The sequence below is a fragment of the Cryptotermes secundus genome, unplaced genomic scaffold (genome assembly GCF_002891405.2).
Source record: "Cryptotermes secundus unplaced genomic scaffold, Csec_1.0 scaffold1002, whole genome shotgun sequence".
In the NCBI taxonomy this organism is placed as follows: domain Eukaryota; kingdom Metazoa; phylum Arthropoda; class Insecta; order Blattodea; family Kalotermitidae; genus Cryptotermes; species Cryptotermes secundus.
The window spans coordinates 251,937-265,620 of record NW_019730117.1 but is presented as its reverse complement, the minus strand read 5'-3'; the positions used below and the strand labels follow the sequence as shown (position 1 = coordinate 265,620).

The 13,684-nt window shown below is 37.1% G+C and overlaps 1 protein-coding gene across 1 annotated transcript in view; it reads left to right on the top strand.

The window, feature by feature from the left end:
• The first annotated feature begins 6,775 nt into the window (after positions 1 to 6,775).
• LOC111866263 (nose resistant to fluoxetine protein 6) overlaps positions 6,776 to 13,684 on the top strand; it is a 36,504-nt gene continuing 29,595 nt past the window's right edge. Inside the window, exons 1-3 of the mRNA XM_023855041.2 lie at positions 6,776 to 7,257; positions 8,997 to 9,208; positions 11,072 to 11,286. Coding sequence (XP_023710809.1) covers positions 7,041 to 7,257; positions 8,997 to 9,208; positions 11,072 to 11,286 — 644 coding nt within the window. The 5' untranslated portion in view covers positions 6,776 to 7,040. The remainder of the gene's footprint in view (positions 7,258 to 8,996; positions 9,209 to 11,071; positions 11,287 to 13,684) is intronic.

Below are 13,684 nucleotides of genomic sequence, written 5' to 3'. Positions count from 1 at the left end.
CCTCCTGCCATGCTGGTGTGGTGGTCCCCAGGTTGTCGACGAAGATGATGGGTCTTAGTCGACTTTGGGTTCTGAGCCCGTTGTTTCCTCGCCACTCTCAGAATCTTATGTACCGCAGTCTGAATCGGTGTCAATAATCAGCTGCTTCTCAATTTCGGCTTCTTCCAAGTGAAATGAGACCATGCTGGCTAGTTTAAATTGCTATGTTTTATTCACAACACAACGCGCTGGGCTAGAACATTCTGGTAGTGCAGGGCTATGCTGAGAACAGTACCTCTGTGTGGCTAGTTCGATATATGCACAGTCAGGGTTTCTGAAGGATAATTCTAATCACATCACTTATAAAACATCGCAATTTCAACTGTCCACCATGGCCCCATTTTGCATGGAAGAAGCCGATATTGAGATGCCGCTCATAAACGATTCAGAATGCATTACAGATGAGACTGAAAGGTATTGCGGAGCTATTCCAAGAACCGTACCTCTGTGTGTTTAGTCCGAGATGTAAACAGAATCATAACGCTTATAAAACATCGCAATTTGAACTATCCACCATGGCCCCATTTTGCATGGAAGAAGACGAAATTCAGAGGCCGCTCATAAATCACACCGATTCAGAATGCAGTACAGACGAAACTGAAAGGCATTGTGGGGCTATTCCAAGAAGAGTACCTCTGTGTTGCTAGCCCGAGATATAAACAAGACTTGCGCCCTCTCGTCCAATGATAGAAAGGTTACAACGTGACTGGAGGATGTCAGCAGCATGCATTTATACTGCAGAAACGTTTTGTGCAGAAACTTTCTGCATATTTGTGGACAGACACTCAAAATTGGGAAAAAAATTTTTTGGAATCAGTGTAACAATTTTTACAGATTCTAAAATCTGTAAATTACAATATCTGATTCTATATTCTTTCTAGATAAAAGCAGCATTTATTTCGTTCGTTTATCACAAAAATTGTAGAAATCACAGCATTTTGAGTAACATGATTACAATTTTTATTACTCTACAATGGCAGGCATTTAAATTAACTGGCCCGCTACCACTACCGGAATTTAAATGTCCCGTCCCTTAAAGGTTAATATAGTTTTCTGTAGATATTCATATTTGAATGTTAATCAAATGCAAACAGGATGACACTTGAATAAGTTCCCACTTTTGGGTTTTCTCAAGTGTAGTTATGTGTTGGCATTATCACATTGTGGTGACATCTCGTATTAATCCACCGTGGGTGAAGAAGGATGTGGGTATTCTGGAGCACAAAGAAAAGAACAGCGAAAAAGCTCAGTTGTATCTGAAGTGACATTCATATACAGTTTTCAGGTGTACACATTAATACTTCTTTGAGCTTTAGGACTGTTAATGGTTGTAAACAAAGAGAAGGCACAAACTTGCCTTTTCTACCTCAGCTATTGAATGCAGCCTTTTTGCACTGGATCTGTGGTTTTATTTATGTGGTTAACATGGATAATTCTTTCATTTATGTTATGATTTCAGCACCACTATGTATTGTTATTGATTACAATGATGCTTTGTTTGTTTCATTTGATACTTGTAATTTGAAGGAGTCTACTATAAGGATTATAGAGGCACCTAAAAGAATTCAGAAATGCTTGTTTATAGTGTTTTACAGATTTTTGGTAGAATAGGATTCTGGTCACTAAAGGTATGACATGTTTTTGGCAATAGTTGTTCAGGAAGCTTATATTCATTTTTATGTTTCATATGTCATAATTCACCTTGCCACATTATGGACTGATGTGCATCTGAATAGAAAATATTTAGTTATGTCAAAACTGTTTACTACATGTTTGTGTTCCATATGTAATTTTATTGTTTTGTTGTTCTTCTATTATCACCCTACCTCTGCATTTACTGTGACTCAATGAATCACACATTTTGGAACTCATGTCACAGCTGGATGTGCCAGTGCTTAGCATGTTCCTCAAAAAAATGGGTGTGTATCTACCAAACTATATGGCATCATTTCATAGAAGGCCATAATCTCATCTGCCGGAGAACCTCAGATCTCGCATGTAATTTATAGCAGGGATGTGTGGTTTGAATTTCAAAACATATGCAGATTTTGGTGAAAGCACCTTTATTGTTCAGCTTGTGAAAATGTACATACGAAGAAACATAATTTGACCCTTGGATCTGGTGGATTTCTCATTTTTATTGCTAGAATGAAGTGTGGCTGAAGTTATTTTATATCCTGGGCATGCAGTAACATAGTGGTTGAGGCACAGTGCTACAAGCCAGAAGATCGTGCGTTAAATTTCTGATGAGGTCACTAGATTTTTTAATTCTGCTAATCCTTCCAGTCGTGCTATTGCCCTGGCGTCCACTCAGCCTCTGAGTGCCAGGAATCTTCCTGGGGGTAAACGATGGCTGACACATAAGGCTGACACCCTCTGTGAGCTGATTGTCTAGAAAATGTTGGAGCCTCAATGTCTCACAACCCTGTGGGCCTCCATAGGGAGTTACAGGGATAGCTTTACTTTTTTCCTTTTGTTACACATTATTCTTTGTTTTTTGGGCATTATATTGTGTTGGTGACAATCAGATGGGCACTTATAACATAAAAATGTCTTGAATATAACTGAGTTCATATCCAGTTTCATGAGAACTGAAATTTTATTCCACTTATTTCCACATGTATTATTAATGTTATTTAGTGTCATTTATTATATTCTCAGTAATGAAGCACTAACGGTACATTGAAGTTGTCTCCATGGTGACCAAGGTTATATATGTTACTTAACGCTTTCAGAATGTTGTAAATGACTATATGTACATTAGTTATTTATTTTCTTAAAAACATGTAGTAGTTTATAATATTGTATTGTAGCATCCTGTAGCACATCACTTATTTATTTCTTGCTAGTTATTAGCCGTTTACATGCAACTTGCTTTAAACTTTAAAATCTCTTCTACATCACTGATTTATGCAAACTACATATTTTGATCAACATTGGTCATATCTATGTGTCTCTAAAATTGTTGATGAAACTGCTGTGCTTCCAACTATAATTTCATTTCTTTGGGTCATGTGAGATGGGTAATAACTAGCAAGGAATAAGTATGGTAATTTTGCAGTTTGTTACTTTTATTGTGTAAATCTGCCTTAAGGAAACAGCTCGTTGAGGTTGTGTGGCAATAAGCTTCTTTTCTTGTCCACTGTTATGTAAAAGTAGAAGATTGCTTCATGTTCCAGAGGAAGTCTAGGTCAGCCACTTTAATTTATTTATAATGTTTTATGCATTGGAATTGATCTGTTGACAGTGAAAACAATTATGTAAAGGTTTATGAAGGAAATATTATAACTGGTATATTTTGAAACATTGTAGGGATTCAGCATATCTTGAAAATGAATATGCATGATTACAGGCATCAGTACCAATGGCTCTATGACCCAATAATGTCTACTGTATGTAAGTCTAGAATATTATTTAAATTTTCATAATTCTTACAGTTATATGTACGATTTTAATCTACAACCTAATTTTGTGCTGCAGTATGCTAGACTGTGACCAAATAAATGCATTCCATGCCTGTTTATGTTGCATATATTATTATTCCCACATTCTATACTAATCAAAGTGCTGGGAGAAAAAACTGACTTCAGAAGATATCATGGCCATGTAAGTGGTTGGGAATGCATCTTGACCTTGAAGGGGAAGAAAAAAGTTTAGCAAAGATAGAAGGAAACCATGTTGGGTGGGTCCCTGTCACCACGGCATGGCACGTCTTCAGGTTGTGGATGGAGGAAACGCCCTCCAGTTTTGGAGGGAAGCTGCAAATATATTGAATAAGCAGTCGCAGACAGCCGACGAGGGGTGGCCCTCCAGCTTGGGGGTTGGGCATGGGGCTAACAACTCCTCACCGTAAAAAATCATTGTGTTACGAAAATGAACACAAAGCCTCGGACCTGGACAGATTCCTTGGATAAACGACCTAAGCTAATGAAAATGGATATGAGATTTGGCATTTGGAATGTTCGAAGTTTGTATAGGGCAGCTCAGGGCAGTGGCAGAAGAAAACTTAAAATATATGTTAGATTTAGTGGGAGTACAGTAGGTCAGATGGGATGGAGGTGGCATCACACCAGCAGGAGACTATACATTTTTCTATGGAAAGGGAAATGAAAATCATGAATTAGGTACAAGTTTTTTCATACATAAGAGAATCGTATAAACAGTTAAGAGGGTAAGATTCGTTAGTGATAGGATATCAGATATAATACTAAAAGGTCGCTGGTGTGATATCATTATTGTGAATGTTTACACCCCAACAGAAGATAAAATTGATGACATAGAGGATAGATTCTATGAAGAACTAGAACATGTATTTGATAAATTCCCAAAGTACGCTATGAAAATTTTGTTAGGAGATTTCAATGCCTAAGTATGGAAGGAAGACATTTTCAAACCAACAATTGGGAATGAGAGTTTGCATGAAATTAGTAATGATAATGGAGTTGGAGTTGTAAACTTTGCCACATCAAAAAATCTTACTGTCAAAAGTACAATGTTCCCACATTGTAACATCCATAATTTACTTGGACATCTCCTGATGGGAAGATACACAATCAAATAGACCATATTTTGATAGATAGGAGACGGCATTCAAGTGTACTTTATGGCCAATCATTCATGGCAGCAGATTGTGATACTGGCGACTACCTGGTGGTGGCAAAGGTTAGGAAAAGACTGGCAGTGAGCAAACAAACAACGCATAGAGTTCATATAGAGAGGTTCAGTCTCAAATTAAATGAGGTAGAGGGCAAAGAGCAGTATCATGTGAAAATCTCAAATAGGTTCGCGGCTTTGGAAAACTTGAACACTGAGGTGGACGTTAATAAAGCTTGGGAAACTATTAGAATATAAAAATGTCTGTCAAAGAGAAGTAGGTTATTATGAACTGAACAAGCATAAGCCATGGTTCGACGAAGGATGCTCAAAATTATTTGATCAAAGAAAACAGGCCAAATTGCAATGGTTACAGGATCCAAGCGAGTTAAATGGGGATAATCTGAACAATATAAGACGTGAAACCAGCAGGCGTTTCAGGAACAAAAAGACGGAATATCTGAAAGACAAAATTGATGAGCTTGCAATGAACAGTAAGAACAAGAACATTACAGACCTGTATAGAGGAATAAATGACTTTAAGAGGGGTTACCAGCCTAGCAGTAACTTTGTGAAGGATGAGAATGGTGATCTGCTTGCAGATTCCCACAACATTTTGAATAAGTGGAAGAACTACTTCTCTTAGTTATTGAATGTACATAGGGTCAGTGCTGTTAGGCAGACAAATCCATTCAGCTGAGCCGTTAATACCTGACCCTACCCCTTTTGAGGTTGAAAGTGCTATTGAAAAATTGAAACACTATAAATCGCCAGGTAGTGATCAAATTCCAGCAGAACTTATTGAAGCTGGAGGCAGAATATTACATTCTAAGATCCACAACTAATTACTTCTATTTGGCATAAGGAAAAACTGCCTGATCAGTGGAAGGAGTCTATTATTCTGCCAGTTCACAAGAAGGGTGATAAAACTGACTGCAGTAATTATCGGGGGATATCACTGCTATCAACTTCATATAAAATTTTGTCCAATATTCTTCTTTCAAGGTTAAGTCCATATATAGATGAAATTATTGGGGATCATCAGTGTGGGTTTCGATGTAACAGATCAACTACAGATCAGATCTTTTGCATTCGTCAGACATTGGAGAAAATATGGGAGTACGATGAGACAGTACATCAGCTATTCATAGACTTCAAGAAAGCCTATGATTCATCTAGGAGGGAAGTATTGTACACTATTCTAATAGAGTTTGGGATACCCATGAAACTAGTTAGGTTGATTAAAATGTGTTTAAACGAAATGTATAGTGAAGTCCATGTAGGTAAATATTTGTCTGATAAATTTCCTGTTCAGAATTGTCTAAAATAAGGAGATGCTTTATCTCCAATCCTTTTCAACTTTGCCTTAGAATATGCAATTAGGAAGGTCCAGGGAAACCAGGTGGGTCTGAAATTAAACGGGACACATCAGCTGTTGGTCTACGCCAGTGATGTGAATTGATATGGTTGATAATGTAGATACCATAAAGAAAAACACAAACTTTAATTGACGCAAGAAAAGAGGTTGGTCTAGAAGTAAACACAGAGAAAACTAAGTATATGTTACTGTTTCATCACCAAAATGCAGGTCAAAATCATGACATAAAGATAGGAAACATGTTTTGAAAATGTGGCACAGTTCAGATATTTTGGAACAATGATAACAGATCCAAACCTGATTCAGGAGGAAATTAAGAGGCGATTGAACTTGGGTAATGCTTGCTACCATTCAGTCCAGAACCTTTTGTCTTCTCGTCTGTTGTCCAAAAACATAAAAATTAGAACATACAAAACTATAATTTTGCCTGTGGTTCTGTATGGGTGTGAAACTTGGTCTCTGACATTAAGGGAGGAACATAGACTGAGGGTGTTTGAGAACAGGGTGCTGAGGAGAATATTTGGACCGAAGAGAGATGAAGTGACAGGAGGTTGGGGAAGACTACATAATGAGGGGCTTCATAACTTGTACTCTTCTCCAAGTATAATTAGAATGATTTCACAATATTAAGTGCCCACATTTTTCTTACAGCACCTAGAAATAAAAATACTCTCATCAGCTGATTATCATACCCAGTTCACAGCATCACTATAGATGGTGAAGTCCACATTATATAAACACAGTTGCCATCTGGACTTAAGGAGGATATACAGTCCCTGATGTGATTTCTTTGCTGTTGAAGAGAGATTAAGAGAGCACTTTAGTAACAAGATATAATTTATTGTGGTAAACACTGCAAAATAAGTTGTGCTATTGCAACAGCCAAAAGGAAATTATGTACATATTTTACACTCAATTTTTGTGCTCATGATGATTCTTTGAGTACATTGGAAAGGAAAAGTGATAAAAGTGTAATACTTGTGTAGTCTTTAGTTGATCATTGATCTTAATTTCTCACATCTTTTTTGACATGGTCTTGACAGTGAAAATGCAGTGCTTTGGTTTGATTATTGTAATTTTACATATGAACATAGCTCAAGCTTTGACTGGGGAATGGGATGATAAAATTGCTGTGTTGTATCCATCTCTTCCAATAGCTGCTCCATGGTCCAAAAATGAACATTGCAGGAATCACAGCCGTATTTTGTTGCAGGCATTAAATAATTTTACCTTGTGGGCTGTTCAGAGTAAGTATCCTTATTATACAACAAACAAGTTGTGCCCTATGATCTAATAGTATGAAAATTAATTGCATGATTCTACTGTGATCTTCAGAGAAGATGTGGAGTAACAGGTTCCTCTAAAATGTTANGAAAATTAATTGCATGATTCTACTGTGATCTTCAGAGAAGATGTGGTTCCTCTAAAATGTTGGAAACCACGTATATGATTACACAGTGTTGCAGTCTAAAAGACTACAGTCAGAACTTTCAATGTCTTGAAAACTTCAGATCTCACATACTCATAAGTTACAAATGTTTGTTATATATACATGTCACCTAATGGTAGGTGCTGAATTGTAGGAGGTTACAGTGGGCTGGATGTGTGAGAGGTGAGGAATGTGCACATAATTTTGGTGTGGAAACCTTCTGAGGAACATCCACTTAAGGACTGAAAACGAGATGAAAAGTTTGCATTAACATCGATCTTTGGGAGCCAGGTTGTAAGTATTAAAGGTGGATGGACTTGGCTCAGAATTCTGTGTAATGGCGAGTTCTGCCGATAGCAATGTTCAACCTTCAGATTCTGGTACCTTAATAGTAGATGCATTTAATTGCAGTAAAGTCTGGAATGACCTCAGCAGCTTAATTGTGTGTTACTATTGTCATTAAATACTCTAAAACCTTCTGTTCCTCAATTGTGAACATATATTTCCCCATAATGTGTAGTACAGGGTGCATTTGATCCAAGAGGATAGGACTCTTTGCTGCTTATTTGTCCTTGTGTAAGCACAGAGACCCACAAAGGAGCCAGATGAAATGTTAATTCATACATCCATTGTATGTCACTGGTAGCTAATCCTTCTGTAGCTACAAATGAGACATGTTGTTTGGAAACTTTCTCACCACATTATTTTTGGTGTTTAACAATATCTGTAAAAAGAAACCACGCCATATCATCTCCAAACTATTCAAACTAATTATTTCTATCCTGGCACTCATTGATTTCAGTATATAAAGGGCTAATAAAAGATAAGGATGATACAAAACTGGAATGAAATTAAATTATATCATTTATAAAGTCTCAAAATTACCACATTAGACCCCTGAAGATGATAGCAAGAACAGTAATTGGTGAGCTATGAAAGCTGTGGTGAGACTCTTACATTTGAAAATGAAACTCAACAATTATAAAATCATTATCTTTGAAATTAACACACTAAACATTGCATTCAAGTGTTCAACACCCCTTTGGATTCAGGAGGTTCTATGCTCAAATCTTGGCTTATGAACCAGCTATGCTGACCAAGGGTTTTCTCAGGCCTTACAGGCAAATGCCAGGATAGTATCTTAAATCAGGCTACAACTGTTTCCTTCCACATCCTTTACAGTTCATTATCCACTAATCATCCTATCATTTGATGCTATTATCTTAGCAGTTGAGAGTATCGTTAAATAAGCTAAGAATATTGATTACATCGAAAGGTTTGGGACAATGGTACATTAATACAAATATTATGATTCTGGATATTATCCATCATCTTGTTTTAAATAAAAACAGAATGGTTGAAATTAACTGACAAGCATCTGTGTAGACTTGAGGTACCTTACACAATATTTCTTGACTTTATGATGGCGTGAGATTTGGGTGTCAATCTGCATAAATATTAACTCAAGATATGTAAAATACCATATAAATTTGTCATAATTTACAATATTACTTCTTGCATCACATTGTTAGTGAAACGAAACATTTGTTGATTCAGTGCTGGATGCTTCTGCAAGGCAGCCAGGAGGAGTTCTGTTTGGCAATATATACCAATTGGGAAACTTCAATGAGTGTTTGGATGTGGATGGTCCAATCCAGAGTCAGTACTGCCTGACCAAAGTGACTGTGACTGTCTCTCATACTGGAACAAATTTTGATCCATACATACAGAAGTATGATCCAGAGTCATCAGTTTGGGACAAGATAAAGGTAACATATGCATGAACTATGCAGTTGGTATGTGCAAAATTAAAAAAAAAAGCCATACTCAATTAAATTGCAAAAGTAAAGGTAAAGTTATCTTTTGCTTCATTAATTAAACACCATACCATGAATATGTATGGTGAAGTGAAGGTACAGTGCCATCATCCTTAATCTTGGAAGTAAATAAACATGAGTGGTCCATGCCCCTGCTGTCTTACTTCAGGAAAACAGACCTTGGTACCTGTTGTGTAGGAGGGTAGGTGGGCACCAGAGTCTGGAGGCTATGTAGAAGAAAAAATTTCTTGTCTGTGCCAGAAATCACCTTAATTCCTCAGTCTTTCGATCGGTAGCTTAGTTGATATACCATCTGCGATATTCCAGATCCAGCTGAACTTCATTTGTCTTAAATTTATCTTCTGGTTTGAACCAACTCATACTCTATATTTGTTCTCTCCACTAAGCTGTATAAAGCATATGCTTGCTCTATAATCTGAATCAGGCTTGTTTGACATTACCACTAAACACGTACACTGATAGCCATTTTTTTTTCAAAAACAGCTGATTACTCAAAGAAATATATATCATATAATACATATGTTTATGTCACTGAGTTACACAAAATAATTTCAGAAATCAGTGGTACAGCTATAAAAATCTTCTTCCTCTGGTTTTATAGCCCTTTTAGTTTAGCCTTAACCTCCCATAAAATTACCATCCATTCTTTTCTGTCTTCAGCTTTATGTCAGTCTCTACATCATCTAACCATCTCACCTTGGACCTTGCAACTCCACATCTGCCTTCCAGTTTAGTGTTGAGCACCGTTTTTTGTGTATAAGTGTCTTCCATTCTGGTGATGTGCCCCAGACATTCCAGTCTTCTAATTTTGATTTCAGTCACAATATATGGTGACCTACATGCAGTTTGTAGTTCCAAATTGCTTCTTGTTCTCCACACTCCATGTTTACATTTTGGTCCATAAATTTTCCTTAAAATGTTTATTTCTCAGGTCATCAAAGTGGTTGCAATTTTCCCTTGACTGTCCAAGTTAGCAATAAATATCATATCCATATATAAAATACTAAGGCTTTGTATGAGGGTAAAAGAGCATGGGAACAAATTGCCTGTGTTTTAATCAAGCACCAGGCCATGAAGAGATACTGGGGATTGGAGGTATAGCTCATAAACTCAGCAGTAGATGAAGGTGAATGGTCAGCTTCATGCTTTAGCCTCTCAACCCATGGGGTAAGAACTCCAGATACCCATTGATTAAGGATGGCCCCAGAGTCAGTCTGGACATAATGATAAAGAGGGAAATCTCTGCCTCTGGTGTTAATCAGACCTTAGTTCCCTTGTCATCCAGCTTGTTGCATAGTCACTATACTGACTGACCAACACTATTCTGTCATTATGCACGTTTCTTAGCAATATTTTGTGTTCTTACAAATGGAACTAGAAGACAGGAACAATAAACCAATGCATCAGTGGACACTGCAGTCTTATCCTTTGCTGGAAAACATACTTCTAGATAACATCATCACCTATTGTATCAAGTTCTTTCCAGAACTTTTCTAGCTCATAGCATGCATATTTAGTGAAACCATGATTTCAGAATATCCCTCAATGACTGTATGTATAGGAGTGGGTCAATGGAATGGTTATTTGTGGATACTGTAGCTCGAGAAAGGAACTGCCAAATTTTCGCATTGAAATTTGAATAGGCTTTATGTTAGTCAACTAGTGATCAGCATTGAAGGGACTGAGACATATCACTTGTTAACTAAAGGCAGTCCAAATTGATGGAAGTTTTGATTAGAGAGAGTAGAAAAAAAATACAGAATGCTATATACTGGTAATTATGGCTTGTTTCAGAATGCTGGTAACCCAAGCAGAGTGTCTCGCAGTAGTGTGTACCAGGCTCTGTGTGTACCAGCATCATGTTCACATAAGGATATTGAAATAGCTATCTCACAGTACCTACAGAAATACAAGCACCCAGCTGGAGTGCATTACACTGCTGCTGTAGCACCAAACCTCTGTCACACTTCCCAGCAGGAGACTTTCTTATCTGAGGATTATATTTTCATGTTGGTACAATTCATAGTACTTTATGTAGGGATTAATATGTGCCCTGTCTGCTTTAACTTCAGAAACCCCACATTTTGCCCCATAATGCATTTATATGTTTTGTATGATGCTCAGAATTTCCCTAATCAGCATTAAATGATCACTTAGTGGGGGGTGGCGTCCAGCTGGGTCCACTTGGCATGGCTGCCACTGACTGGCCTATTGTACCTGCCCCAGGTGATTATGATGATAGGGAATTTGGTGGAATGAAGATCGGCAGGGGAACTGAAGTCCTTGGAGAAAACCTGCCCCAGCGCCACTTTGTCCACCACAAATCCCACTTGACCAGACCCGGGATCGAACCCGGGCCGCCACAGTGAGAAGCCAGCAACTTTAGCTATGGCATGGCCATTATTGAAGGCTTAGTATGTTTTCTATAAAGTAGGAACTGAACTGAATTTTTAAATATCATTTAGATGAATGTTGGACTTCAAATAGTTTATTCAGTATTCATGAGTTCTATTTGACATGCATATTAAATTGTACACGTATTACATTAGGTTCTTATCTTAAATAGAAATTAAGTTGATGAGGAGTACAGCAGGTTACATACGCCATTTCTGGTCAAAAAAATGTGAAGTAACTCCATGGAGCTGTGTCCTTGAGAATTTAATGATCATTCAGCTAGTTAAGAAATTGCCTCCTGCTATGGAGCTGGGTGCTCATTACCATGTCCACAAGAGCCTGCCACTGGATCCTGCCCTGAGCTGGTTGAACCAGCTCATATGTTAATGCTCTGTTTCTTTATGATTTATTTTATTACTATTATTCCCATCTGCAGTTTGACCTTCAAGTGATCTTGTTCCTTCATGTTTTCCAACCAATTTCATTCTCCTTGCAGATAAATCTGATTGGTAAAGAATACAAATTACGAAGGTCTTCGTTCTATAATTTTCTCCATACTGTTAATTCGTATCTCTTGGATCCACATGTTCTCCTCATAGCCACTTTCTCAGACGTCTCCTATGTTCTTCCCTCAGACTGAGAAACCAATTTTCACACCCCTATAAAACAACCAAAAAAGAGAATAACAGGCTTTATAAAATCAGATTTTTGTCCCATAGAGGGGGTTTGAAAGAGTATCTTATTGGCCTATAGCTGTACCACTTTTTCCATGCTCAGCTTACACTTTGACACTGATGATGTAGGCAGTATGTTACTCTGATAATACCGGTAAACTTCTACCAGAAAACATGACATCACATTTTAGAAAATAATATTCCTTTAAAAAACTTTGCCATTGTAAGCTCTGACAGGATTTCTCCTAGTTAATATGAGTATGACTGAAAAGGGTGTATTCCATAATGTAGTACACAAAATTCTCAACAGCGTTCTTTGCAGTTCATGGACTTGTAGCCAGGTTCTGAGACTTGAAAACGTCCATTTGTGACCTTAAGTAAAGTGAACTGTATTGTCAGTATGACTAAATGTTGGAATTTCTGACAGACTTTGGCGGAAGTCTTCCATACAAAGTTCTGAATTAATTTGTCCAATGATTGAGATTCTGATACTAGGCCACAGATATGTAGATGGTGAGACATGACATCCATGTAAGATGTTCTTTTTTACTGTATAAGAAATGCTTAATAATTGTAAATTGCNTGATGCTCAGAATTTCCCTAATCAGCATTAAATGATCACTTAGTGGGGGGTGGCGTCCAGCTGGGTCCACTTGGCATGGCTNGAAAAAAAAACAGTTCTATTAATAGCTCGTCTAGTTGAGCAGAAGTAAAATTTGGTGTACCCCAGGGTTCAATTCTTGGCCCACTTATTTTCCTCTTGTATATAAATGATATAACTAAGGTTGCAATTAATGGAACAAACATATTCTTATATGCAGACGATACAAGCATAATAGTGACTAATCCGGAATACACCGACTACAAATCAACCACGACCAGACTATTTTGCAATATTAATACATGGTTCAGAACCAATCTGTTAAAATTAAATATTCATAAAACCCACACTCTCCAGTTCACTTTAATGAACTATGAGGATCATACTTGTAGTATACATAATAATAATGATCAAAATTTACCGACTAACTTAGACTGTATCAAATTTGTAGGCTTAAATATTGCTAATAGGCTGTGTTGGAAGAATCATATTGATTACCTTGTTACTAAATTGAGTTCATCTTGCTTCATTATGAGAACAGTTAAGCCCATGATATCATTAAGTAGCTTAAGAATGATTTATATTGCTTATATACATTCTATGATGACATATGGAATTATCTTCTGGGGCAATTCTTCATACATGACAAAACTCTTTATGATCCAAAAGAAAGTTATAAGGATTATGATGGGATTAAAGAAAAGAGATTCATGTAAAGACTCTTTCAAGGAAATGAAA